Raw genomic sequence first — 27,867 nt, 5'->3', positions numbered from 1 at the left:
GAGATTTGCTAGAAAGACTCTAGCTGCGTAGAGAGACGAGAGAAACTAAGTTTGTTTTCCTGAAAGCAGAGAAAGTCGAGAGGAAATTTGATAGAGCTGTTCAAAATCATGAACAATTTTGGTTGAGTAAATAAAGGGAAACTGTTTCCAGTGGCAGAAGGGTCAGTAGCCTTGGGACACAGGTCTAAGGTAATTGGCAAAAGAACCAGAGGTGACATGAGGGGCAAAAAATACGCAGCGAGTTATGATCTGAAATGCAGTGTGTGAAAGAGTGATGGAAGCAGATCCAATCATTTTGAAAGGGGAATTGGATAAATACTTGGAGGGAAAAATTTACTGTGCTGGGGGGAAAAAACGGAGGGGTTGTGGGACTAATTGGAGATTTCTTTCAAAGAGCCAGCACTGCATGATTCTGAAATTGTGGGTGCAGGTAAAGAAAGTAGTTTCTATTCGTTTTTTTAAAGTGAATGATTTTGTGTTTATAAATAGGGGTATGGAGCATGTAAAATGTGGTGCTAAATATGTACAAGCCATTGGCTATGCCTCAGTTAAGAATACTTGACTGTTTTGGCTTTCCCATTATAGAAAAGGCATGAAAGCCATAGAAAATATGCAATGCTGATTTACCACAATGATGCATGGTAAACTACAGTTATGGGAGGAGACATGAGATATTGGGACTGTTTCCACTGGAGCTAAGAAGGCTAAGAGGAGAGTTTAAGACGTTCATAAAATTTCTGGAGAATTTTGCCAGACTGAACAGAGGAAAGACTAATTTTTATTTTTGGTTGGGAAATCCATGACGAGGATAAATCAATTCAAAATTGCAAGAGAGGATTGAGAAATTTCTTCATGTTATTTGGATTGTGGAATGGTTTGCACTGGGAGAAAATAGAGAAATTTTTTTTTTAAAGGGAATATGTTTACTGCAGGGATATGACAAGGGGCTGCAGCAGTGGGATTAGTTTTGGATTGTTGTCTATAGGTAACTGTTTACATACAGGATTTCCATTCTAAATATGTACATGGGCTGTTCCAGTGTCAACTATTGACATAGCATGCCCTGACAACAGGAAGTATCCACATGCACAAGATGTTTATTGTGTGTCGAGGCTTTCCTGTGGCTCCTTTGAGAAGGTGATGGTGAGCCACTGCTGTGGTGCTTGTGGTGGAGGTACACTGTTAGGGAGGGAACTCCAGGATTTTAACTTGATGGTGATGAAGGAATGATGTATTTCCAAGTCAGGATGGTATATGACTTGGAAGTAAACTTTTAGATTATGGTGTTCCCATGTGCCTGCTTCCCTTGTCCTTCCAGGTCGTAAAGGTTGCAGCTTTGGAAGGTGCTGTTGGATGACGCCTTTGTGAGTTGCTGCAGCGCATCTTATAGATGTGCACAGTGGCTGCCATGTGTACCCAGTGGTGGAGGGGTTGAGTATTTAAGGTGGTAGATCAGGTGCCTATCAAGTGGGCTGCTTAGTCCTGGATTGTGTTGGAATTGCCCTGATCTAGTCATGTAGAGAGTATTCCATCACACTCCTGACGTATGTGCCTTGCAAATGATGGAAAGGCTTTGGGGAGTCAGGAGGTGAGTTACTTGTTACAGAATTCCTAGCTTCTAACCGTTTTGTAGCCATAGTATTTTAGGCTGGTCATTGGTCATGCTCAGCATGTTGATGGGGGATTCAGCAATGCTAATGCCTTTTGAATATCATGGGGAGGTGGTTAGATTCTCTTGTTGGAGATTGTGGACATTGGAAAAAAAAAAAAAAAGAAAAAGGAAGCATTCGTAAGGGCTAGAAGGCTGGGAACGGACGAAGCCCTTGAGGAATATACCGAAAGTAGGAAGGAACTTGAGCAAGGAGTCAGGAGGGCTAAAAGGGGTCATGAAAAGTCATTGGCAAACAGGATTAAGGAGAATCCCAAGGCTTTTTATATGTATATAAAGAGCAAGAGGGTAACTAGGGAAAGGGTTGATCCACTCAAGGACAGAGAAGGGAATCTGTGGAGCCAGAGGAAATGGGTGAGGTACTAAATGAGTACTTTGCATCCGTATTCACCAGCGAGAAGGACTTTGTGGATGATGAGCCTAGGGAAGGGAGTGTAGATATCAAAAAGGAGGTGCTGGGCGTCTTGCAAAGCATTAAGGTAGATAAGTCCCCAGGGCCTGATGGGATCTACCTCAGAATACTGAGGGAGGCAAGGGAAGAAATTGGTGGGGCCTTGATAGAAATCTTTGTATCCTCATTGGCTACAGGTGAGGTCCCAGAGGACTGGAGAATAGCCAATGTTCCTTTGTTTAAGAAGGGTAGCAAGGATAATCCAGGAAATTATAGGCCGGTGAGCCTTGCGTCAGTGGTAGGGAGATTATTAGAGAGGATTCTTCGGGACAGGATTTACTCCCATTTGGAAACAAATGAACGTATTAGCGAGAGACAGCATGGTTTTGTGAAGGGGAGGTCGTGTCTCGCTAACTTGATTGAGTTTTTTGAGGAAGTGACAAAGATGATTGATGAAGGAAGGGCAGTGGATGTTATCTATATGGACTTCAGTAAAGCCTTTGACAAGGTCCCTCATGGCAGACTAGTACAAAAGGTGAAGTCACACGGGATCAGAGGTGAGCTGGCAAGATGAATACAGAGCTGGCTCAGTCATCGAAGACCGAGGGTAGCAGTGGAAGGGTGCTTTTCTGAATGGAGAGATGTGACTAGTGGTGTTCCGCAGGGATCAGTGCTGGGACCTTTGCTGTTTTTATTGTATTTAAATGATTTGGAGGAAAATGTAGCTGGTCTGATTAGTAAGTTTGCGGACGACATGAAGGTTGGTGGAGTTGCGGATAGTGATGAGGATTGTCAGAGGATACAGCAGGATATAGATCGGTTGGAGACTTGGGCGGAGAAATGGCAGTTGGAGTTTAATCCGGACAAATGTGAGGTAATGCATTTTGGAAGATCTAATACAGATGGGAAGTATACGGTAAATAGCAGAACCCTTGGGAGTATTGACAGGCAGAGAGATCTGGGCGTACAGGTCCACAGGTCACTGAAAGTGGCAACACGTGGATAAGGTAGTCAAGAAGGCATACGGCATGCTTGCCTTCGTTGGTCGGGGCATAGAGTATAAAAATTGGCAAGTCGTGCTGCAGCTGTACAGAACCTTAGGCCACACTTGGAATATTGCGTGCAATTCTGGTCGCCACACTACCAGAAGGACGTGGAGGCTTTGGAGAGGGTACAGAAGAGGTTTACCAGGATGTTGCCTGGTCTGGAGGGCATTGGATATGAGGAGAGGCTGGATAAACTCGGATTGTTTTCACTGGAACAACGGAGGTGGAGGGCGACGTGATAGAGGTTTACAAAGTTATAAGCGGCATGGACAGAGTGGATAGTCAGAAGCTTTTTCCCAGGGTGGAAGAGTCAGTTACTAGGGGGCATAGGTTTATGGTGAGAGGGGCAAAGTTTAGAGGGGATGTGCGAGGCAACTTCTTTACACAGAGGGTGGTGAGTGCCTGGAACTTGCTGCCAGGGGAGGTGGTGGAAGCAGGCACGATAGCGACGTTTAAGAGGCATCTTGACAAATGCATGAATAGGATGGGAATAGAGGGATACGGTCCCCGGAAGTGCAGAAGGTTTTAGTTTAGACAGGCATCAAGATCGGCGCAGGCTTGGAGGGCTGAATGGCCTGTTCCCGTGCTGTACCGTTCTTTGTTCTTCTTCTCATTGCCTGGCACTTGTGTGAATTGGTAGCACCACTACTGACTGAGCTAGTTGAGTCCTGAAGGACACAGTTGCCAGACTGGGCCTGCAGCAGGTAGTGAGCGAATCAACAAGAGAGTAACCTCCTTGTCCTTGTCCTCACAAATCTTCCTGTCTCAGATGCATCTGTCCATGACAGCGTTGGTTGAAGTGACCCTCTCACAGTCCTTGTGGAGGCCTTCACACCGAGGACATTCTCCACCATTTTGAGTGACACTGCCACTGTGCTAAATGGGGGTCGATGCAGAATAGATCTAGCAGCTCAAAACTGAGCATCCGTGAGGGGCTGTCGACCATCATCAGCAGAATTGTATTCAACCATATTCTGTAATCTCATTGCTTGGTATATCACTCACTCTGTACCATTACCATGAACCAGGGTTCATCCCCTGGCTTAAATGAGGAATCTAGGAGAGCATGCCAGGAGCAGCACCAGGCATATCCTAAAAATGAGGTGCAGCTACAACACAGGACTGCGTGCATGCTAAACAGCAGAACCAGCATGCTATAGACAGCGATGCTATCCCACAACCAACGGATCAGATCAAAGCTCTGCAGCCTTATCACCACCAATCGTGAATGATGGTGGACAATTAAACAACTAACTGGAGGAGCAGGCTCCAAAAACATCCTCATACGCAAAGATGGGGGAGCCCAGCACAAAAGACAGCGCTGAAGCATTTGCAACCATCCTGAGCCAGAAGTGCCGAGTGGATTATCCATCTTGGTCTGCTCCTGAGGTCCCCACCATCATAGATGCTAGTCTTCAACCAGTTCAATTCACTCCATGTGGTCAAGAAACAGCTGAAGGCATTGGATACAGTAAAGGCTCAGGGCCCTAGCAACTTGCCAGCTGTAGTAGACTTGTGCTCCAGAAAGAGCCGCACTCTTAGCCCAAGCTGTTCCAGTAAAGCTACAACGCAGGTGTTGACCCAACATTGAAAAATTGCCCAGGTGTCAATAGTCAGCAAAGTGATGGAAAATGTTGTCTGCAGTGCGATCAAATAGCACTTACTCAGCAACAACCTGCTTCAATACTCCGTTTGGGCTCTGCCAGTGCCACTGTGCTCCAGACCTCATAGCCTCAGTCCATGTTTGGACCAAGGCTGTAAAGAGCTGAATTCCAGAGGTGAGGTGAGTGTGACTGTTCTTGACATCAAGGCAGTATTTGACGAAGTGTGGTACCAAGGAGCCCTGGCAAAATTGAAATCGATGGGAATCGGGAATGGGTGGGGGAAGTAACTCTCTACTGGTTGGAGTCACATCTGTAACAAAGGTAGATGGTTGTGGTGGTTGGTGGCCTATCATCTCAGCCCTGGGACATTGCTATGGAAGTTCCTCAAGGTAGTTTTCCTAGGCCCAACCATCTTCAGCTGCTTCATCAATGACCTTCCCTCCAACATAAGTTCAGAAGTGGGGATTGTTGTGATCTTACTTTTTTTTTTGGAGTGGTGGAAATTTGCAGTGTGTCTTTAAGACAGCAAAGGATCAGTACTGCTTTAAGAACAAGCAAGCCTCAGGTTTACCGAGAAGGTGCATTTGGGTTGCTGTTGAATACGACCATACACGGAACCAACCAGCTTCAAAAAGTGCATTCTGATTACTCCGGCAACAGCCATTCAGAGATCGAGAACAGGATAATCAATGTTACGACTGACTTTTGAAACTAGCTGAAAAATTGGCTTTTGCAGAGACAGGTAACAGACATATACTGTTTTGCCAGCATGCACTGATGGAAACAGGAGAGCTCGCCCTCGTCTATTTAAAGCCTATTTATTATACTCTCAGAATTCTGAAAAATCAAGCCAGATTAATTTAAAAAAAAAAAAACAAATTGTTGATCGGTGTTCATCCAAACTGGACTGCGGGGTTTCCTATGGTTGAGGAACATATTTTTTTTTCCCCCCATCAGACAATTGCGAGGACTTCAAGCAACCTTGAACTGTTTCACATTGGAAGATTCCACTTGGGAGCATAAATCTGCAAGGACTTTACTGCTGTGGTACTGGTGTTTAAGATTTTTAAAGTTTTTACTAATAGTTAATTTGTTGATATCTATCTAGGGTTGCGCAGTGGCTTGCACCACAACCTCTCAGCTCCAGCGACCCGGGTTCGGTTCTGGGTACTGCCTGTGTGGAGTTTGCAAGTTCTCTCTGTGACCGTGTAGGTTTCTGACCACATGCCAAAGTCTTGTGGGTTGATAGGTAAATTGGCCATTGTTTTTAAAAAAAAAAAAAAAAAAAAATTGCCCCGAGTGTAGGTAGGTGGTGGGGATGTGAGAGGGAAAAATGGCGTTAATGTAGGATTAGAATAAATGTGTGGCTGATGGTCAGCGTGGACTCGGTGGGCCAAAGGGCCTGTTTCAGTGCTGTATCTCTCCATGACTCTATGACTAAAGATACCTGGTTTGGTTTGCCTCATTCGGGGATTAATAGATTGTTCCATTCGGCTGTGGCTTTCTTTAATTTGCAAAGTTTAATGTGATCTGTGGAGCGACGGGACTGAATTGACAGTGCGTTGTTCCTACCGCAATCAGAATCATATATTTTGATTGGGGGCTTTGTCTTGAGCGGTCATGTCATAACAGGATAATTGCTGATTGCAGTATTCAGTTCCATTCACAACCCCTCAGATACTGAAGCAATCCATGCCCACATGCAACAAGACCTGGACAACATCCAGGTTTGGGCTGATGTGTGATACGAATTTCACTTGCCACTTGAGTGCCAGGTAATGACCATCTCCAAGAGAGAATCTAACCTTTTTCCTTTTTGACATTTGGCATTACCGTCACTGAATCCCCCACCCCCATCATCAATATCCTGGGGGGGTTACCATTGATCAGAAACTTAAATGGACCAGCTGTATAAATATGGTGGCTACAAGAGCAGACCAGAGGGAGGGAATTCTGTAATGAGAGTAAGTAATTCACTTGACTCCCCAAAGCCTGCCCATCATCTACAAGGCAAAAGTCAGGAGTGTGATGGAATGCTCTCCACTTGCCTGGATGGGTGAAGCTCCAACAAACTCCAGAAGCTCGACACCATCGAGGGGGGGGGGGGGGGGAAAGTAGCCTGCTTGATTGGTACCCCATCCACCAACTTAAACATTTGCTCCCTCCACCAGTGGCGCACAGTGGTAGTAGTGTGTACGATCTACAAAATGCACTGCAGCAACTAGTCAGGGCTCCTTCAGTAGCACCTTCCAAACACGCAACCTCACCACCTGGAAGGACAAGGGCAGCAGATGCATGGGAACACTACCGCCTGCAAGTTCCCCTCCAAGCCACACACTATCCTGACTTGGAACTATATTGCCGTTCCTTTGCTGTTGCTGGGTCAAAACCCTGGAACTCTCTCTCCCTAACGTGGACTGCAGCGATTCAAGAAGGCGCCTATCCAACGCCACCTTTCTCAAGGGCCGTTGGGGATGGGAAATAAATGCTGGCCTTGCCAGTCATGCTCGCATCCCACGAACGAATAATAAATTACATGTTACTAGTCAGTTATCAGCCCAAGCCTAAAAGTTGTCCAGGTCTTGTTGTATGTGAGCACGGACTGCTTCATTTATCTTTGGAGTTGCGAATGAAACTAAACACTGCAATCATCAGCGAACATCCCCACCTCTGACCTTGTGATCTGAGACCGATGACTCCAGTTGGGATATATTTGAAGTGCTGAGGTTTTACTTCAGGGGAACAGAAAGAAAATAACCTTTTGTGAAGTACAGGGAGGTATTGGCATGCCTGCTGGCGCAACAACTTGGGTCTAGGGCATTTCATCAGAACTGGAATATATTGGCGATGAACAGCTTTTAAACAGTGCCAGTGGAAAGGTGACACAAGAAAAGATCGGTTATAGTGGTGGATAGGAGTGATTTTTCTAAATGACAAGGTGAGGAGACCAGCATAGAAGCAAAAAGTGCGCCCAGAACAGATATAAATGGCTAAAGCAGAAGGGAAGTGTGGAAAATCTGCCAATGTGGAGAGGGTTGTTATGGTGGAAGAATATCAGGTAGATCTCTGGGGTGCTGAATGCCTACCAGTCCACAGCCAGCAGGGTAATCGCCAGTTCTCACTTAAAGACTGGCTACCCGGCTACATGTGTCGGGGTTAGGTCAATATTCCGAGTCCAGCATTCGGGCTCCGGTCAGGTCGGGCTGGACAGTGCTGCTTCCGAGAACTCATGGGATCACGATTCCTGCCCCCCCACCCCACAACTCAATCTGCAGGAATAGCCTGCTGCCGGAATGGATGAACAGGATCACAAATATTACCATTTGGACCAGGTAGAGCACAGTAACATGTTTGATATCATTAAAGTTATTGCGATATTCGGGTCTGATCAGGTGCAAAAAAAATTAAAGGACTCTGGGCACGGTTCGGGTTGGGTGGGGCCCAGGTTGGGTTTCAATTTTATACCCGAGCAGGCCTTTACGCTCACTACTTCCACTCCCAGTGGCTCTGGTGCAGTTGTTACTTTGGATCCGTTTAATATGCTGGAGTTTTGCTGCAGTAGTGGGAGAGATTGGAAGCTGATTCCTTTTGTGTGTGCGTGCTCTAATATATAGAACAAAGTGCTGATTTAAGTGCAGCAGTTCACAGACTAAAAGCTCAAAATGGACATAAACTATATGAAAAGGAGTTTTTCAAAGTTCGTAACTTAAGAGTTGCGGCAGACAGTGAGGATGATGCCAGTCGACTGCAACAGGACACTGATAGGCTAGCTGAATGGGCTGGCAAGTGGCAGATAAAATTTAATAGAAAGAAGTGTGAGGCGATGTATTTTGGCTGAAGGGATAGGGAGAGGCAATATGGACTAAGTGGCACAGTTCCAAAGTGTACAAGAACAAGGGGACCTGGGAGTTAATGTGCATAGACCTTTGCTCTCAATATGTCCTGCCACCTTCAATGAGCAAAGCCTATGGGATCTTGGGCTTCATAAATAGAGGTATTGGTGCAAAAGGAGGAAAGTTATGCTGAGCCCCTAGTTAGGCCACAACACGAGCATTATGTCCAATTCTGGTCACCACGCTTTTAGGAAGGATGTGGATGTCCTTGAGAGGATGCAGAGGAGATTTACCAGAATGGTTCCTGGGATGAGGGATCTTAGCTACAAGCTTAGGTTGGAAAAGTTGGGGTTGTCCTTGGAGGGGAGATTTGATAGAGGTGTACAAGATTGTAAGAGGTTTAGGTGAGGTAGACAAAAAGTTGTTCCCATTAGTTGATAGAAGGACTAGTGACATAGATTTAAGGTTTCGGGCAAGAGATATTGCGGGGTATGTGAGGAAGAACATTTTTACATAGCAAGTGGTAATGGCCTGGAATTCGCTGCCTTCAAGGGGGGGGGGTAGTGGAAGTGGAGACAATGAATTATTTCAAAAGGAGGTTGGATGGGCACTTGAGGGAAATAAACTTGCAGGGCTGTGGGGGTAGAGTGGGGAATGGGACTTATTGGGTTGTTGTACAGAGAGTGGCTTCTTGTGCCGTTAAGGCTCTATGACTAGCTTCTAAGTCTATCGGAGGTATTGAGTTAAGCTGCCAGATGATTATGGCACTGCCTGTCGGACTTGGCAAAGAATATTGCCAGCTGCCAGAAGATATCGAAACATTTGCTTCGTGAGTAACCTTTTGGAGCTGACAGCTGCTCCCTGGAACTGTTTTTTTTCCAGCACTGCACTGTAATTCTGCCAAATAAAGACTAAACAGGATGTCTTTCTGTGTTTATTTCACAACTCCCTTTTATACTGCAATAATATTTATTTGTGCTCTGTATTGGGATCCCTCAAGTATTTTTAGCAAATACTACAGGGCACACTTGCTATGCCAGTGACTCAGTACAAAAGTTTTTAGAGCAAGTATTTTCTGATTGTAATTATCTATTTTATAGACTAATTTTGCTCACCTCCCCCATCACCCCCAAATTTTCTCCTCTGCTAAGGCACTGACTGAGTTAAAGTTCTAGCCATGCTGGGAGCCTTTGGGTAGCTTGTCTCTCTGGCTCTTCATGTGAGTTTATACTGGCCTTGGTTCAATGGTAGCACTTTCACCTGAGTTGTAACCTTGTCCCACACCAGTCACTTGATGACCTAATCTAACCTGACGTTTCACCTGTGGTGCAGAGGTGCTGTCTTTTGGATGAAACTTTAAAGCCCTCCTGGTAGGTAGAGAAACTGTTTCCTCTGGGAGAGTCCAGAACAAGGGGGTGTAACCTTAAAATTAGAAGTAGGCAGTTCAGGGATGATGGGAAGCACTTCATTGAACGAAGTGTAATGGAAATCTGGAGCATTCTTCCCTCAAAAATGTATTGAGACGAGGTCAGTTAACAATGTAAAAGTTGAGATTGATGGGCAAGAGTATTAAATGTTACAGAACCAAGGTGGGTAAATGGAATTGAGATACAGAGCAGCCATGATCTGAGTGGCAGAACAGGCTTGAGGGACTGAATGGCCTCCAATTCTGTGTTCCTCAGGTGGTTACTAAAGATCCCTTAGCATTATTTTGAAGAGATGGGAAGTTCTGTCTGCTATCCTAGCCAACATTTAGCTCTTGACCAGCTTTGTTCCAGATTATCTCTCTGGTCATTATAACATTGCTGTTTGTGGGACCTTGGAAATTGTTTTCTGTGTTTCCTACATTCTAGTAGTAACTACTCAAAAGTACTTCATTGGTTATAAAGTGCCTTGAAAAATTCAAAGGTTGGGAAAGGCTCTATATAAATGCAAATTCAGTAATTCTTGAAGTTTGTATCAGGCCTTTCAGATGTAGAATCAGACCTGACTCTTGTCATTGCTCAACATGCAGAAGGCATTTTTCAGCAATGGAACGGAATAGTTATGAGGGGAAATCCCAGCTATATTTTGTTTATTCAGTCCCTAGCTCTGAAGCACTGAGCTCGTTGATCACCATAGCAGCAATAGAATGCTACACCTTATTCCAGTGACTTCTATACAATCTTTGCCTACTCAGTCTGTGCCCATTTACAGCTGCTGTGGAAGTGAACTGTTATGGGGTGGTAGGGGGTTGGAGGAATTTTTAGCTTGGTGTAGATGTATTTTTATCCATTTGAAGCTGTTCCACTACCAGTGGGAGAAAAAATTGAAGCAATTAAAGCTCTCCTAATTCATGTAAAGCCTCTCGAGTGCAAGTAATGTAACTACAGTTGTTTAATGCACTCTAGAGAGCTACTATAACTGCAGATTGCAAAATGTTCAGAATCTTTATTTCTAACTAGTACTTGTATATTTAAAAAGTTGTGAATTTAGCTAATGCCAGAAAATTACTTTTGCATTTAATTTAAATCTGCAGGAAAACTTTACAACTTTGTAAACTACCAAGGACAAGCATTCTCTACCCTTCAGAAAGAAACACATTTAGCATTTAATTCAAGAGCACTTCCAAAGCATCCTCTCTTTTCTGATTCCTACCTTGGGAGTGTGGAAGAGCCTCAAATTGAGAATTGTTCCCTGAAACTTTTGACTTTTATTAATTTCTAAAATCTTAATACCTTTCTTAAATTCTGTTCCAGAATGTAAAGTGGACTACAGTGGTTTGACCAGGTGTACGGTTGACTGGGAGTGAAGCTGGTACAAGTAATGAACCCTTTCTGGAGCATGTCTACAAGTTCTACCCGGAAGGTAATAGAACACCTCAGGAATAGTTACTGTCAACAGAGTCTTTTTTCTCATTAAAAGCACTTGGCACAAATATATTCATGAGAAAAAATTGTCCAAGGACTATCTTCGTTTTGGAGAGCAAGGAAAGCACATTATCAGGTCAAGTGTTTGAAAATACAAAACAAATATTTTTGACTTGTGCAAGTTTTTTTTTAATGTGCAAACTAGTTTGTATTTTAAAAGCCTTAAGATTTGTTCATGTTACCAGATATTAAAACAGCTGCATTTTCAGATGTAATGCTTTTCGAAATTGCTGACAGTGCTTTATTTCTGGAATTTCGGAGCAGTAGCAATATATGACTTGCTTACACTACAATCGCAATATTCTGTAGGACACAAAGGACTGCACAATTATCACAAATCTAGTTAAATGTCTTGGGTAAAAATTCATCGCAGTTGACTTCCCTCCCTCCTCTCCCACTACTAAAAAATGTTCTTTCAGATTTGAACAGGTGTCATGTATAGTGGAAAATAATGTATTTTTGATCAATGGAGGTTGATGGGACAATCCTTATGTACCAAGCACAAGTTAACTTGCCATTCAAGAATTGTTTGGTTATAAATGCCCTATTTTTTTGCCTGCTCTGATGTTACCACAGTTATCAACTGTGCCACCCTTGGCTTAGTTGCCAGGAATTAAATGAGGAAGGATTGATGAGAATGTTCCATCTATTCCCACCTCCGAGGAATATGCCTAAGTCCTGCTCAATGTGTGGCTGAGATGGACACTTTTTGGGCTGGATTTTCTTCTGTCGCTGGGAGCGGTGGTGGGCAGAAAAAATGGCGGTCTGCACCAACCACTGCGACCTTCGTCGCGACAGCCCAGGATAATGAGCTGGTTGAGCCACACCCTCCCATCACACGGAGGGGGCGGGCTCTCTGGCACCGGCAATGGCGTCTGCTGTCTGTGTGCAGGTGCTGGTGCCATTTTAGAGGGCAGCCAGCCCTGCTGGGTCATTTACATTTTTTAAATGGCTACCCCCCCTCCACCCCCAATAACAAATTCAACATTTGCTCTTTTTATCCTGCCAAAAATCACATCCTCATCACTGACCTTCCCCCTGCCGCTACTAAACCGATCAAAGTGCAGAGGTGTCCCCTTCTCTTTTTTTCCTCCCCCACCCCACACCCCACACTAGTAATTTTCATTTAAAGCCTGTTTCCTCTCTCCTCTCTCTCTTCCTCCCTCCCTCCCCCCGCCCCCGCCATGGAACCCAATGTTGGGAGCTCAATAAAATGCTGACTTTTGTGTTACGAGCCTGTGTTCGTCCAATCTGTAGTGCTGTTAACTTCCTTTTAATGTTCTCCATACTAAGCATAAATATATATTGCATTATTTTAAAGTAACACATGTGAATTCAAACATTGAATTTTAAAATCTGCCTTCCCATGGTAATGATCTTGTGTTATACAGAAATCTGACAGTGAAGAAAGAGGTGTGTCTGGAGAACAGAAGACCAGCCCTCCACGCTCTTCAACCAAGAAACAGTTGCCCTCTATACCCAAAAATGCTGTTCCTGTGACTAAACCCATTTCTCCGGTCACATCTACACAGTCAACAAATGGAACACATGCTTCATATGGTCCCTTCTACCTAGAATATTCTCTCCTTGCTGAATTGTAAGTTGCGCCTCTTCAGTGTGGTTCCAGATGCGTGAATTGGTATATAGTTGTGTGTTCTGTCCAGCTTCATAAACCTTTAGTCTACTATTATCCCATTGAAGTTATAAATGAAGTAGTAAAAATTTAGCTGAGAAAGCTGTTTACTGACTCTTCAAGAAGTGACATGTTTGCGGTTGTGATTATTTAGGTAGAGTTAAAAATCTCAGCTGTATCTTTTAGAGGAGCCATGGCATTTCCCCAACTTGAAGGGAAAATCTGAACACTGGTTAAAATGGCAGTTCTAATCCATGTGCCATTATTGAAGGTTTATTAAACTTCAGTTTGGGTTTGGGTGTTAATTTGATCTTGCTGATGAGCAGAGGTAATTTGTGCTTGAAATTTCTGATGTGTTTACATGTTTGCGTTTTATAGTACCTTGGTTGTAAACCAGAAACTGCCTGGGGTCTATGTACAGCCTTCATATGGATCTGCATTAAGTAAGTCTCATCATAATCTATGACTGGTTTTGCTTCTCATCCAGCTCTGATCTTCAGTATTTTTTGAAAAACTAATTATTCCATATGTCTCTGTTTTCAGTGTGGTTTGGGGTGATCTTTATAAGACATGGCTTATATCTGGATGGTGTATTTAAATTTACTATTTATATCCCTGACAACTACCCAGATGGAGATTGTCCTGTAAGTATTTGTTTTGGATTGTATATATTTTGCACATTGTATCTTAAAACACTTGCAACATGATTTATGATGAACATGATGAAATGCACTAAGCCAAATAATTTTTGCATGTGTACAGTAGGAGGTTCCAATGCAGTGTATCTTTTTAACGTGGTTTTATTTTAAAAAGGACGAAATAACACTTTAGTTTGCCATCTCTAGTAAGCTGACTTTATTGCTTTTCTTCACTCCCCAGAGTCAGCTAAAGTGAGGAACAAAATAACTTGACCCTGTCTGAGTGCAGTGTACCACCTTCAAAAGCGAGACTATAGCTGATTAGGAGCAAGTTATTTCTTCCTCCACTTATTCAAATTGACATGAGTGTTTGTTTGTCTGCTCACCCTCTCCCTTTGGAGTGCTGTGGCTGAGAACTCCTCTTGTGAGATGTGCTTTGTGCACTGCAGCAGAACTGACTTGATCAATGGTGGTAAGCTTCCTATTAATCTGAGAACTACCAACAGTTACTCTGGTTGTGTTTGTAATCCAGCTGGGTTGATCTTGGAATGCTGCACCTCCTAAAGCCTGAAAACCAGCTGCAGGAGCTAGCTTTTAGCCACAGAGGCTTAATTGTTACCTTGGGGCCCCATCTCTAAAATGGCTTTTGTAATAGGAGGTAGAGAATAGTTGGTAAGTGAAATACTTTTAAGCTTAGAATGGATTATACTAGGGCCCAGCTCTGTTATGCGTACTGGTTTCAAATGTAGGTGATGCTACTGGTTCCTGCGTTGATCTCTGCCATGTGAAGTTGGAGTTCTGTGTCTATCTGAAGTGTGCTTGGTTCAATGTTTGGGGGATTCTATGGGAGTCTCTGATCTCAAAACAATTCAAGATTAAGTGACTACTTTTTAGTTGGATTATCTGGGGAATTTTTCAAATTTGGGCTTCATATTGAATGCAATGATGGAGTCTGGTGCAAAGCCACATGCATGTGACAGAAGAATCTGCAGGTTTGTTTCTTCATACTCCTAGCTTTTGGTTTAGTACATATTCAGATCCGTAAGTTGAACCGATCTCTGCAAAAAGGAAAATATAGTATGTATAATCTGAAAATTTTTTATTAACATGACTCTAACTGGATTTTCTAAGTTTTTGGCACTCTTGTTTTTTAAAAAAAAATACATATTTCAAGTCAGTAATTTAATGTTCCTGCCAAAATCTACTGAGTTCAAAAGTTTGACTGTTGATGGAACCTATCCATGGTATACATTTAATGTGAAAACTGCTGGTGTAGCCTTGTGCTGGATCCTATCTGAGGGCACTGAGACCCAATATCTTTTTGCTCTTCCACCAGGAGGCCATGATGAAAGGTTACATATCTGAAATGTTAACACTGCTTCTCTCCCCACAGATGCTAACTGACCTGAGTATTTCCAACGTTTTGTTTTTATTTCAGATTTCTCGCATCTGCAGTATTTTGCTTTTATTGAAAACTGACTGTTGTGGTCAACCATTAAAGCATGGTTGTTCTACCCACTGTCTAAACCATCAATGCCAGCAGATACCAGTCTTGGATCAGTATTTGCAATGTGAAACTTAAACTTAAACTTTGGGAGAAAACTTTTATAAGGAACAGCAGCATTGTTAACTTCAGAAGAATATATTTAATTGAAATGTTTCATCTTTATATTTTGCATTATTTTAGCGCTTGATGTTTGATATGCCAGTCTTCCACCCACTAGTAGATCCAACAACTGGAGAACTGGATGTAAAAAGAGCATTCACAAAGTGGAGGTTAGTATACCTGAGGTTTGCTTCCGAACACACAGCCACATGATCACTAAGAACGCCTGTTTCCACCTTTTGTATCATTGCTTGACTCCACCCTGCCTCAACTCATCTGCTGCTGAAACCCACATCCATGCCCTTTTTTACTTCTAGACTTGAGTATTCCATTGCATTCCTGGCTGACCTCCCCGGTCCCTTTCTGTGCAATCTCCTCCAGCCCCACAACCTTCAGATATCTACGCTCAAATTCTGTCCTTTTGCACATTGCCAATTTCAATTGCTCCACTGTTGGCAGACATGCCTTCAGGGCCCTAAGTCCTGGAATTCCTTACCTAAACCTCTCTGTCTCTCTCTCTCTTTCCTTTTTGGATGCTCCTTTAAAACCTACCTCTTTGAGGTTTTGGGCATCTACCTTGATACCGCCTTGTGTAACTTGGTGTCAAATTTTGATTTATACACTCTTGTGAAACACCTAGGGATGTTTTATTACATTTAAAGGCACTATGTCTGATGAGGCACCGTTATGCTGAGTTGTGCCTTTCATATTGTCATGGAACGAGGTGATGATACTTAGTAGCTTTGGTGGACATCCGATCTTTTCTAGTAGTCTGAAGAGGCCACGTCTGCTGATAAGGTCAAAGGCTTTGGTGAGATCTATGAAGGCAATGTAGAGGGGCATCCGTTGTTCGAGGCATTTCTCCTGTAGCTGGCAAAGGGAGAAAAGCATGTCAATGGTGGATCTCTCTGCTCGAAAGCCACACTGTGCCACAGGGTAGACATGCCCAGCCAGCTTCTGGAGTCTGTTTAAAACGGCTCGAGCGAAGGCTTTCCCCACTCTGCTGAGCAGGGAGATTTCACTGTAGTTGTTGCAGTCACCACGGTCACCCTTGTTCTTTATAGAGGGTGATGATATTGGCATTGCGCATGTCCTGTGGTACTGCTCCCTCATCCCAGCACAGGCAAAGCAGTTCATGGAGTGCTGAGAGTATAGCAGCCTCACCACCCATCCTGGGTGGTGTGAAACAGGGCTATGTTCTCACACGTACACTGTTTAGGATCTTCTCACTGCTGCTCTCTCATGCATTTAACTCTTCAGAAGAAGGAATTTTCCTCCATAGAAGATCAGATGGCAGTTTGTTCAACCTTGCCCGTCTTAGAGCGAAGACCAAAGTACGGAAAGTCCTCATCAGGGAACTCCTCTTTGCTGACTATGCTGCATTGATATCCCACATGGAAGAGTGTCCGCAGAGACTCGGCGACAGGCTTGCAGCTGCCTGCAACGAATTTGGCCTAACCATCAGTTTCAAGAAAACTAACATCGTGGGACAGGACGTCAGAAATGCTCCATCCATCAATATTGGTGACCACGCTCTGGAGGTGGTTCAAGAATTCACCTACCTAGGCTCAACTATCACCAGTAACCTGTCTCTTGATGCAGAAATCAACAAGCGCATGGGAAAGGCATCTTTTGCTATGCCCAGACTGGCCAAGAGGGTGTGGGAAAATGGCACACTGACACGGAACACAAAAGTCCGAGTGTTTCAAGCCTGTGTCCTCAGTACCTCGCTCTACGGCAGCGAGACCTGGACAACGTACGTCAGCCAAGAGCGACGTCTCAATGCATTCCGTCTTCGCTGTCTCTGGAGAATCCTTTGGTGTCAGGTGGCAGGACCATATCTCCAACGCAGAAGTCCTCGAGGCAGCAAACATCCCCAGCATGTACACCCTACTGAGATGGCTTGGCCATGAGCTGCATGGAAGATGGCAGGATCCCCAAGGGCACATTGTACAGCAAGCTCGTCACTGGTATCATACCCACTGGCCGTCCATGTCTCCGCTTTAGACATTTGCAAACGTGGCATGAAGTCCTGTGACATTGACCACAAGTCGTGGGAGCCAGTTGCCAGCAATCGCCAGAGCTGGCGGGCAGCTATAAAGGCAGGGCTGAAGAGTGGCGAGTCGAAGAGACTCAGCAGTTGGCAGGAAAAGAGACACAAGTGTAAGGAGAGCCAACTGTGTAACAGCCCGACAACCAACTTCACCTGCAGCGCCTGTGGAAGAGGTCTGTCACTCTAGAATTGGCCTTTATAGCCACTCCAGGCACTGCTGCACAACACTGACCACCTCTAGGCGCTTACCCACTGTCTCTCGAGACATGGAGGCCAAAAAGGAAAGGATGTAAATAAAGTTGATTTTAAAATGGGTTGGGGGTGCCGACTAATCTGCTGCAGCAATGGGCCAGTTCATGGTTCTCTCTTCTATGGCAATAAATGGATATTGATGTTGCATTTACAGAAATTAAACAAATGATTTAGCAGTGTATTGGTCTTTTTGATTGTCATGCTACACGACATGCCTAAAGACCAGCTTCACTCGCAGAAACACATGCCTCATTTATATTGATGCAAACATTACAGATCTTGTTGGTTGTCTTGGCCAGATGTCTGACCATAACAATGTATATTTGTTCAAAATGAGTTTTTTTTTCTATGAAAAGAAACTACATTGCTCCCACCTCTCATGCTTTTTCTTTCTTTATGAACTTTTCTACCACACCAGTTTTGGTTGAGCATCTACCTTGATGCAAATCCTAAAGTGAGTTGTAATTAGAAGTTATACAATGTCTTATCTCCGCCCCCTAGGAATAGGTGCAAACTAGGTTACACACTTGGCACATATGCTCCACAGCAATGTATGAAAATGTCTGAAGAAAACGAGGTGACGAAATCTGCCCTGTTTCTCACACCACTTCCCTGTAGATTTTGAAGAATTAGCAAATGTAAATGACTTGCTGATTGCATGAATCTTTCCTAATGCTATATTGTTATACTTTTTCTTCCCACAGGCGGAATCATAATCACATCTGGCAGGTGCTGATGTATGCCCGTCGAGTGTTCTACAAGATTGATACAGTTAATCCCTTGAACCCTGAAGCTGCAGTACTGTAAGTCAAAAGGAAATTGATTTTTTTTTTTAAAAGAATCTGACTTCTCTAAGGCCTTGCTTATGTAACTGACTAGAGGTTTCATAGCACCTTCATGGCTACGGTTAGGAATAACTGAATTCAGTTGTTTGAAAGAACTAACTTTAACAGTTTTTTTTTTCTTGTAACGTTTGTACAGTACTTTTCAAAAGTTTGTCTGTAACCTTTCAAAAGTATTGCTGGTTATGAGACAAGTATTTATTTCAGGAACTAAATATTGTCTAGTAAACATCAGTAGGAGGGAAATGGGTAAGCTGGTCATTGATGCCATTCTTCCAATAGACAATGAATGAGATCTTCATGCACCTGCTTACTTTTTTAAATAAACTTTTCTGCTAAGAATAGTCAAATTGTCAGGTGTTAACTTGCCATTTTGCTTTGGAACATGGTGACATCTTGTCCAACTTCTAATAAGCCTCATCACGAGAATACCACCAAGTTGTGTAAGTGGGCATGTGCTATTAATTTTCATTGCATTCCAGAACAAGTGCAACTTCACAGGTTTTTATGCCTTGTGAATCTGCAGTTGTTAACTTACACAAAGAGTCTTTTGCCTTTCTATACTAGTCATACAAAATATAGAAGACTGTTCTGGAAAAACCTGTAAAGCTATTGTGAGAGCATGAATAGAATTATGGCTTTTAAAAGCAAGCACCACAATATTAAGCACTGCTTTTCAACTTTTCTCAATTACTCTTTTTAAAAACTAAGATTTGTTTGAAGCCATTCCACTTATCAAACTGAAGTTATAAATTTATTTCCAGATATGAAAAAGATATCCACTTATTCAAAAGCAAAGTAACTGACAGTGTGAAACTATGCAACAGTCATCTCTTCGATCAACCTAAATTGGATGACCCTTATGCAATTAGGTGAGCTGCACTGATCGTTGTTGAAACAGGATATTGGGTGGAATTTTAGGAGAGGCCCGCCACAACCCCCGATGCTGAGAAGGCCCCACTGCGTTTTACTGGCGGCATGAGGCCTTGGTGTGGCCCCACCGCCCCCACCCCACCAAAGGGCAGGGCCTTCATTTGCCTACTCAAACTTGAGCAAAAAAAGTTAATTAACTTACCTGGACCAGGCGGCCATCCCACGCCAGTATTGTGGCTGATGGCCAGAAGTCCCATGCCTTCTGAACCGTCTTTGGGGATTCAAGGCGAAACACTGGTGGGGTGGGGGGGAAGTGGGAAAAACACTTTTTTTTTTAATTGGCTGTGGGGATGGTGGGAAGGAGTTGAAGGGCAAATGTGACTAGGTTGGGGGTGGGTGGGGGGGGAAGTTCAGGTTTGGAATAAAATAAATTTTTGAGAAATAGGCCAATTATTTTTTTTTTTTAAAAACATTTGGGGGTGGGGTGGCAGTTGGGAAAGAGCCTCTCTAAATTTTTTTTTTAAAAGAGAATGCACATAAATGTATTTTTTTTTTTAAGGTTCAGTATTTTTCCAACGGGCTTGGAGCCTTTTAAAAATGGTGCTTGCATGGCAGCACCGGATGCCATTGCTGGGGATGGAGCGCCCCCCCTGCCCCCCCCCCCCCCCCCCCACCCCAAAAACGTCATCAGGGATGGTGTGCTGCCCCCTCCATTTAAATGAGCCCCCGCTGAAAGTATCACGGGGGTTCCACGGCACACAATTTGCGTGTGCCGCGAACTTATAAAATTCAGCCCATTGTGTCTAGCCTACTTTTCAAAATGTGTTCAGTGCTTCATGTTTATGAATATTTTGAAACATTTATTTGGATCTTAAAGAATTCATTTGATTTTGCCTATAAATAAATTACATTTATTTCTGATCAAAACATTTGAAATTCAAAACTGGACTTTTAGGGTTTAGCTAGATGTGAATGATATTTAAATAGGGCATGATGAAGCTGGTCACTTGATTCAATGCTTCAGTTGCTATTGTAAAAATTGCTGTCGTGTACTCTTGTCAGCCTGGCCTTTTAACTCTGCATAAGTAAATTATTCAATTTGTATTCGTTTATTGCCAAGAAAAGGCTGCATAAAGATGAATATACAAAAATTTTAAGCATATAATTTTTCTTCAGGCAAGCAGTGGAAATTGCAACTTGAGACTAAGCTTTTTCCATTTAAGCAGGTGCACATAAACTAGGGTTCCCAGTCATGATTATCCATTAATCCAGGTGTATGGATGTCTGGTGAGGACCAAGACTACTTGGCTCCAGATCTCATTACAGCCTTGGTCCAAGCATGCGGCGCAGTGGTTGGGCGACGCAGTGGTTAGCACTGCAGCCTCACAGCTCCAAGGACCCAGGTTCGATTCTGGGTACTGCCTGTGTGGAGTTTGCAAGTTTTTAGATTAGATTAGATTAGAGATACAGCACTGAAACAGGCCCTTCGGCCCACCGAGTCTGTGCCGAACATCAACCACCCATTTATACTAATCCTACACTAATCCCATATTCCTACCAAACATCCCCACCTGTCCCTATATTTCCCTACCACCTACCTATAACTAGTGACAATTTATAATGGCCAATTTACCTGTCAACCTGCAAGTCTTTTGGCTTGTGGGAGGAAACCGGAGCACCCGGAGAAAACCCACGCAGACACAGGGAGAACTTGCAAACTCCACACAGGCAGTACCCGGAATCGAACCCGGGTCCCTGGAGCTGTGAGGCTGCGGTGCTAACCACTGCGCCACTGTGCCGCCCACTCCCTGTGACCGCGTGGGTTTTTGCTGGGTGCTCCGGTTTCCTCCCACAACCAAAGACTTGCAGGTTGATAGGTAAATTGGCCATTGTAAATTGCCCCTAGTGTAGGTAGGTGGTAGGGATTATGGGATTACTGCAGGGTTGTTGGTCGGCACAGACTCGGTGGGCCGAAGGGCCTGTTTCAGTGCTGTATCTCTAAATAAAAATAGAATAAATAAGAGCTGAATTCCAAAGGTGAGATGAGAGGGATTGCTATTAATGTCAAGGCAGCATTTGATCAAGTGTGGTGTCGAAGACCCTTAGTAAAATTGAAGTCAGTGGGAATCTGGGAGAAAACTCTCCACTGTCTGCAGTCATACCTAGCACAAAAGATGTTTTGGTAGTTAAAAGGCCAATCATCTTAGCCACAGGAAAGAGTCCCCCAAGCCCAGTCATTTAGCTGCTTCATCAGTGACCTTCCCTTCATCATAAGGTCAGAAGTGGGGATGTTCGCTAATGATTGCACAATGTTCACCATTTGTGACTCCTCAGAAACTGACACAGCCCGTGTCCATATGCAGCAAGATCTGGATAGCATTCAGGCTTTGGCTGATAAGCGGCAAGTAACATTTGTGCCACACAAGTCCCAGGCAATGACCATCTCCAAAAGGAGAGAATCTGACCATCTCGCCTTGATGTTCAATGGTATTACCATCGCTGCATACCCCACTCTCAACATCCTGGAGAGGTCACCATTGACCAGAGACTTAACTGGGCCTGCCACATGAATACTGTGGCTGAAGAGCAGGTCAGAGGCTAGGAATTCTGCGGCGAGTAATTCACCTCCTGACTCCCCAAAGTCTTTCCATCTACAAGTCAGGAGTGTGATGGAATGCACTCCTTGCCTGGATGAGTGCACCTCCAACAACAGTCAAGAAGCTCGACACCATGCAGGGAAAAGCAGCTTGCTTGCTTTGATACCCCATCCACCACCTTCAACATTCACACCTTTCACCTCTGGCACGCAGTTGCAGCAGTGTGTACTATCTGCAAGATGCACTCAAGCAACTCTCCAAGGCTCCTTCAAAAGCATCTTCCAAACCTGTGACTTCTGTCACCTAGAAGGACAAGCACAGTAGATGTATGGGAACACCACCTGCTAGTTCCCTTCCAAGTCACACATCATCCTGACTTGGAAATATATTGCCATTCCTATGCTGTCACTGGGCCAGAATCCTGGAACTCCCTGCCTAACAGCACCGTGGGTGTGCCTATGCCACAAAAACTGCACCTTCACCACCACCATATCTATTGCAGTTGGGTTGGATATTAAATGTTCTTGCCAGTGATGCCTATGTCTCATGAACAAATTAGAACTATTTTATATAGTCCCTTTAATAAATTGTCCCAAGGTGCTTCACAGGAACATTTAGAAAACAAAATGACAGAGTCACATGAGATATTAGGTCAAATGACCAAAAGCTTGGTCAGAGGTAGGTTTTAAGGAGTGTCTTAAAGGAGAAAAGTGAGGTCGAGAGGCAGACATGTAGGAAGAGAATTCCAGAGCTTGGGGCCTAGGCAAATGAAGGCACATCCACCAGTGGTGGAGTGGTTAAAATCAGGGATGCATAAGAGGCCAAAATTAGATGAGCACAGGCATTTCTGAGGGTTGTAGAGCTGGAGGTGATTACTGAGATAGAGAGGAGCGAGGCCATGAAGGGATTTGAAAACCAGGATGAGAATTTTAAAATTAAGACATTGTTTGACTGGGAACCAGTGTAAGCGAGTACTGGGTGAATGGGATGGTGCAAGTTAAGAATTTTAAAAAAAAAAAATGGTTGCAGTGCCTTCATGTGGTCAGAATAGTTATCCCCATCATTAAGGCTCACGCCTGATGAATGGCCACTTGGAAAAGCTATTTTAAGCTTGTGCAGATCAGCAACAAAGTGGAAAAACGGAAGGCAAGTTCACGTCGGGCGCAGGAAAAAGTGGAAGGACTCCGGCTGGGTCGGGCTCGGGTCGGATCTGGTTCTGTCGGGCTTGGGTCGTTTTTTTTTCTGTTTTGCAGACCGAGCAGGCCTTTAATTCAAGGGCATTCGGTACCTTTTGGAAGTTACCCCAGCAAGGAGTTAATGATTCCAAAAGAGGTAAAAATTCTGGCCTTCATATACATGGTGGGAAAACTGGGCTATAACTTCTCATAGAAATGTACCGGTTTTCTTCCAAAGCTTTTCACCTTGGAATCCAGCAGTACATGAAGAAGCCAGAGAGAAGATGTTAACTCAAAAGGTAAATCCATTTCATTTCTTGCATCAGATGTGAAAAAGCATTTTGCTATTGAGTCTAGCTGTCACTTCAGCCAGCTATTCCACTTCCCCATGGCAAACATGTGCAAACTTTGAGATCCAAATCCTCATTTCTCTATGTAATACTTCCTTGTGTATTTACAGAACAATGATTGCATTCTCCCAAGCGCACTAACTTTAAAATCAAAATACCTAAATGGACTTGGTTTGCTCTCTTCTCCAACTTTACATCCTAGGCAGAAGAAAGAAGTGCCTGTGCTCTGATCTTCAGCCTGCATCTGCCTAGGTCTCATTCTGGATTTCCTTCCCTAAGCCTCTACGCTTCTCTCTCCTTTTTTTTTTAAGATACTCATTTTGTTTTATAACACTCCTGTGAAGCGCCTTGAGCCATTTTGCTATGTTAAAGACGCTATACAAATGCAAGATGTTGATCTGATTTGCATCAGCTTTTTCTCTTTCCATCCTACTATTGGTGGCAAAGCTTGTTCCCCCTCTCCTGACCTAAAATTTCAAACGTACCTCTTCCGCTGCGCTTTTAGCTGATTCCAATTATTTCTTTTGCTCACTGTATACATGTACACACCTTTTTTAAAATGCATTTGTGGCATTTCTGTTCAATGAAAGATGATCTAGTTATAAAATTTATTGTATTTTGTTTTCTCGGTTGTTTGTGCCTTGTAGCACCAATTTGACTCTGTGCATTAAGTTATTAACTTTATGCTGTACTTGCATTTCTTTTACGATACTATAGTTTAATAGATCATTTAAAAAAAAATTCTCTTCTAGAGGAAGCCTGATGATCAAAGCAAAAGCATGCACATGGCCGGCCTTTCCTGGGTAAAGCCAGGTTCAACACAACCTTTCAGCAAAGATGAAAACACTGTACAAACCTAGTACTTCCTATCAAGAGCACACCAGACACTTTCTACCTGTGAAGCATATGGACCAGGTCAATTAGGATATAACTGTTTCCTGTTGGTGCAGATGTTGGACTTTCTTTTAGCAGTGACTGTAAAACAAAACAGTATATCGATATATAATAAAACTGCTGAAGATTGGGTTCCTTTCGTGTAGATTATAAAATTTTAAACTTTTATTCAAGTTCAACTTTTAACTGAGTTTATAAAACTTGCATTTTGGTGACCTCTATCTACTACCTAGGTAATCTTGACAATACAGCTATTAATTATGTTGGGGTGGTTAATTGAATTGAGTGGGTATGTCATAACGATGACACCATTTTGTAATATTGTTATGATGTAGAAATGTTATTCATGTTTTGGGGCTGGTCAGTAGTTTAAGATGCGAGTTTAGACATTCAATCCATTTCAAATCAACTATATTTTACATAGTGTATGACAGCAGTTTTCATAAGTCATATTTGGGTTTTCTAATGTAAATATATTGGTGTATAAATTTTGTAAATAGCTTGTTGGACCCTACAATTAGCACTTTGAGGTGAAAATAGTGCTGAAAGTGACATTAGTCCAGATTAGGGCAGACTGATCCATGCTAAAGCAAAAGTTTGGTTAAAAACAGTGAGCCCTAAGCTTGGTAATTTTCAGTGGTCTTTATATACTCTGTATGAATATGTAAAGTAATTCAACTTGAAGACTACTCTTCCAATGTTGTTACATAGACATTTTCATATTCTATTTATCGTGTGCAGTAAAACAGCACATTATGTACATAAATGCTGTTTTTGTTGCATTGGGTACTAATAGGGTATGTTTAAAGGGGAAATAGCTGCTGGCCTAGCAACTGATGTCATGGTGGCTTAACCCTTCAAATAAAAACCAGCTAAAACTGTACCAACTACTTTTTTAATGTATTTATAGAATGTTATGACCAGTTGAAAAGAGGTCTAGGGGGCCCCTCAGCCTTTTGCCTGGTTTAACCGTAACGGGGTTTAATTTTAAAACGTTGTGTTTTTAGCTCCCTCTTAGTGAATCCTTGTTCATCGCTTTCCAATTGCAAGGCAAAGAAATCAATTCTGACAGGTTTTCTGATTTAAACAAGAAAGGTAGAAGTTTATTAATCTTAAACTCTAATCCGGTTAATGACTACGAATATGTGATTCGAACACACTAGCATGAATATGCGATAAACACACAAGCAGACAGAAGCAGAAAACGTGGAAGGAATAAAGGAGAAAAGTTTGAGGCAATATCTGGTAGTTACAGTCCTTTTAAGTTCAATGTGGAGTCTTTGGGTGCCGGTAAGTATTGCAATTCTTTGGGGCCCAGTTCATACTTCAACTTGTTCCAATATAGCCGTTTTTTTTCTCTTGAGGTTTAAGGTCTTCCGTGGGTCCAGTGGCTTGGGAGAAAGCGAGTGAGAGAGCCAGGCGAGAGACTTGCTTATTTCAGCTTCAGTTTCAAAGTGCCTTCTGGGTCTTTTCTCTGTGGCACAATTCAAAAACCCCAGGTTGCCCAGCAGGTTAGTAATGTGACTAGCTCCTTATTTGGGAACAGTCTCTCCTGCGAGGTTTGTGGATTTCAAAGCTCTTGGTGTAGTGCTATCTCTCACCGACAAGATGTGGAATCACTGTCCGACCAATCTTTATTAATTGAATCAGTGATCAATTCCTTTGTCTCTCCGAGCACTGTCTCTTAGTATGCAAATGTCCTTCCAGCCCAGTGTCTGGAGATCTTCAAATGTCATTTCTTCACTCCAGCAACTGTTTAAAATCAATGTTCATGACAAAATTAATATGCTTCATTCTTGGCAGGTGGGGGTCTGCATGACAAGAATCATTAGAATGGTTACGGCACAGACACTTACGAACATACGAATTAGGAGCACAAATAGACCTTTCGGTCCCTTGAGCCTGCTCCGCCATTGAATAAGATCATGGCTGATCTGTTTGCATCTCTAATTCCACACTCCCATCTACCCCTGATTAACCTTAGATTCTTGATCGGCAAGGGAATCTATCTACCTCCGCCATAACAATATTCAATGAACCCACCTCCTCCACCTTCTGAGGCAGAGTGTTCCAAAGTTGCACAACCCCCAGAAAAAAATTCTCCTCATCGCTGTCCTAAAAGGGTGACCCATAAATTTAAAACAGTGCTCCCTAGTTCTGGACTCCCCCACAAGAGGAAACATCCTTTCCACATCCGCCTTGTCAAGACCATTCAGGTTCTTATATACTTCAATCAAGTCTCCCTCACTCTTCTAAACTCCAGTGAAAACAAATGCAGTCTGTCCAACCTTTCCTCATAAGACAACCCGCTCAGTCCAGGTATCAATCTAGTAAACCTCCTCTGAACCACCTCCAACACATTCACATCCTTCCTTGTCCATGTCTTATCCATGCCGGCTCTTTAAGAGCTACTCAGCTATTCCCACTCCCCAGCCTTTTCCCTGTAGCTCTGTGAATATCTTCTCTTCAGATAATTATCCAATTCCCTTTTTGAAAGCCACGATTGAATCTGTCTCCACCAAACTTTCAGGCAGTGTGTTCCAGATCCTAACCACTCGCTGTTGGGGGAAAAAATGGTTTTCCTCATGTCGTCGTTTGCCTTTTTTGCCAATAACTTTAAATTGGTGCCATCTGGTCTTGGCCTTTCTGCCAATGGGAACAGTTTCTCCCTATTTTATCTACCATGACCAGACCCCTCATGATTTTGAACACCTATTAAAGCTCCTCTCAACTTTCTCTTAAGGAGAACAGCCCCAGATTCACCAGTCTATCCTCCTAACTGAAGTCTCTCATTGCTGAAACCATTCATGTAAATCTTTTCTGCACCCTCTCCAATGCCTTCACATTCTTCCTAAAGTGTGGTACCCAGAATTGGACATTAGTTCAGCCTCAACTGCAGTATAGTGTTTTATGAAGGTTCAACATGACTTCCTTGCTTTTGTACACTGTGCCTCTGTTTATAAAGCCCAGGATCCCATATGCCTTATTAACTGCTTTCTCAACCTGTCCTGCCGGCTTCAAAAATTTGTGCGCACATCCCCCTCCAGATCCCTCTGCTCTTTCCTACCAAAATGTATCACTTCGCACTTCTCTGCATTAACTTGCATCTGCCACGTGTCCACCCATTGCACCAGCCTATCTAGAAGTCTATCTCTATCCTCCTCACAGTTCACAATACTTGCAACTTTCATGCCATCTGCAATTTTTGAAATTGTGCTGGGCACACCCAAGTCTAGGTCATTAATATAGATCAAGAAAAGTGATTGTCCTATTACCAACCCCTGGGAAACTCCACTGTATACCTTCCTCCAGTCTGCAAAGCAATTGTTCACCACTACTCGTTCCTTGTAAATCAGCCAAGTTCATAGCCATGCTGTATTTGCCACATGTCTATATTTTTAGCATGTCATGTCACATTCTATTGAAAGATCCCGTGTAACCCTTTTGCCTTAGATACATTAATACTGTGTCATTAGGATTTTCCAATGTTTTGTGGTTGGCT

The 27,867-nt window shown here is 43.2% G+C and overlaps 2 protein-coding genes across 6 annotated transcripts in view; one reads left to right on the top strand and one right to left on the bottom strand.

The window, feature by feature from the left end:
- The window catches only part of aktip (akt interacting protein), a 34,195-nt gene extending 8,947 nt beyond the window's left edge, over positions 1 to 25,248 (top strand). For 3 of the 5 annotated variants that reach the window (XM_068049453.1, XM_068049455.1, XM_068049454.1), the window contains exons 2-10: positions 11,282 to 11,390; positions 12,844 to 13,049; positions 13,464 to 13,528; positions 13,629 to 13,729; positions 15,411 to 15,499; positions 18,339 to 18,437; positions 19,241 to 19,348; positions 23,336 to 23,420; positions 24,224 to 25,248. In XM_068049453.1, the coding sequence (XP_067905554.1) occupies positions 11,349 to 11,390; positions 12,844 to 13,049; positions 13,464 to 13,528; positions 13,629 to 13,729; positions 15,411 to 15,499; positions 18,339 to 18,437; positions 19,241 to 19,348; positions 23,336 to 23,420; positions 24,224 to 24,331 (903 nt within the window). In that variant the 5' untranslated portion in view covers positions 11,282 to 11,348 and the 3' untranslated portion in view covers positions 24,332 to 25,248. The remainder of the gene's footprint in view (positions 1 to 11,281; positions 11,391 to 12,843; positions 13,050 to 13,463; positions 13,529 to 13,628; positions 13,730 to 15,410; positions 15,500 to 18,338; positions 18,438 to 19,240; positions 19,349 to 23,335; positions 23,421 to 24,223) is intronic. The other 2 variants (XM_068049456.1, XM_068049457.1) reach the window with 2 other exon arrangements.
- Positions 25,249 to 25,485: 237 nt separating this feature from the next.
- The window catches only part of rbl2 (retinoblastoma-like 2 (p130)), a 176,648-nt gene continuing 174,266 nt past the window's right edge, over positions 25,486 to 27,867 (bottom strand). The window contains exon 23 of the transcript XR_010976710.1: positions 25,486 to 26,117. The gene's annotated coding sequence lies outside the window, so the exon portion shown is untranslated. The remainder of the gene's footprint in view (positions 26,118 to 27,867) is intronic.

The sequence above is a fragment of the Heterodontus francisci genome, chromosome 17, assembly GCF_036365525.1.
Source record: "Heterodontus francisci isolate sHetFra1 chromosome 17, sHetFra1.hap1, whole genome shotgun sequence".
Taxonomy (NCBI): domain Eukaryota; kingdom Metazoa; phylum Chordata; class Chondrichthyes; order Heterodontiformes; family Heterodontidae; genus Heterodontus; species Heterodontus francisci.
The sequence above is the reverse complement of the archived record's forward strand: the minus strand, read 5'-3'. Positions and strand labels throughout refer to the sequence as shown.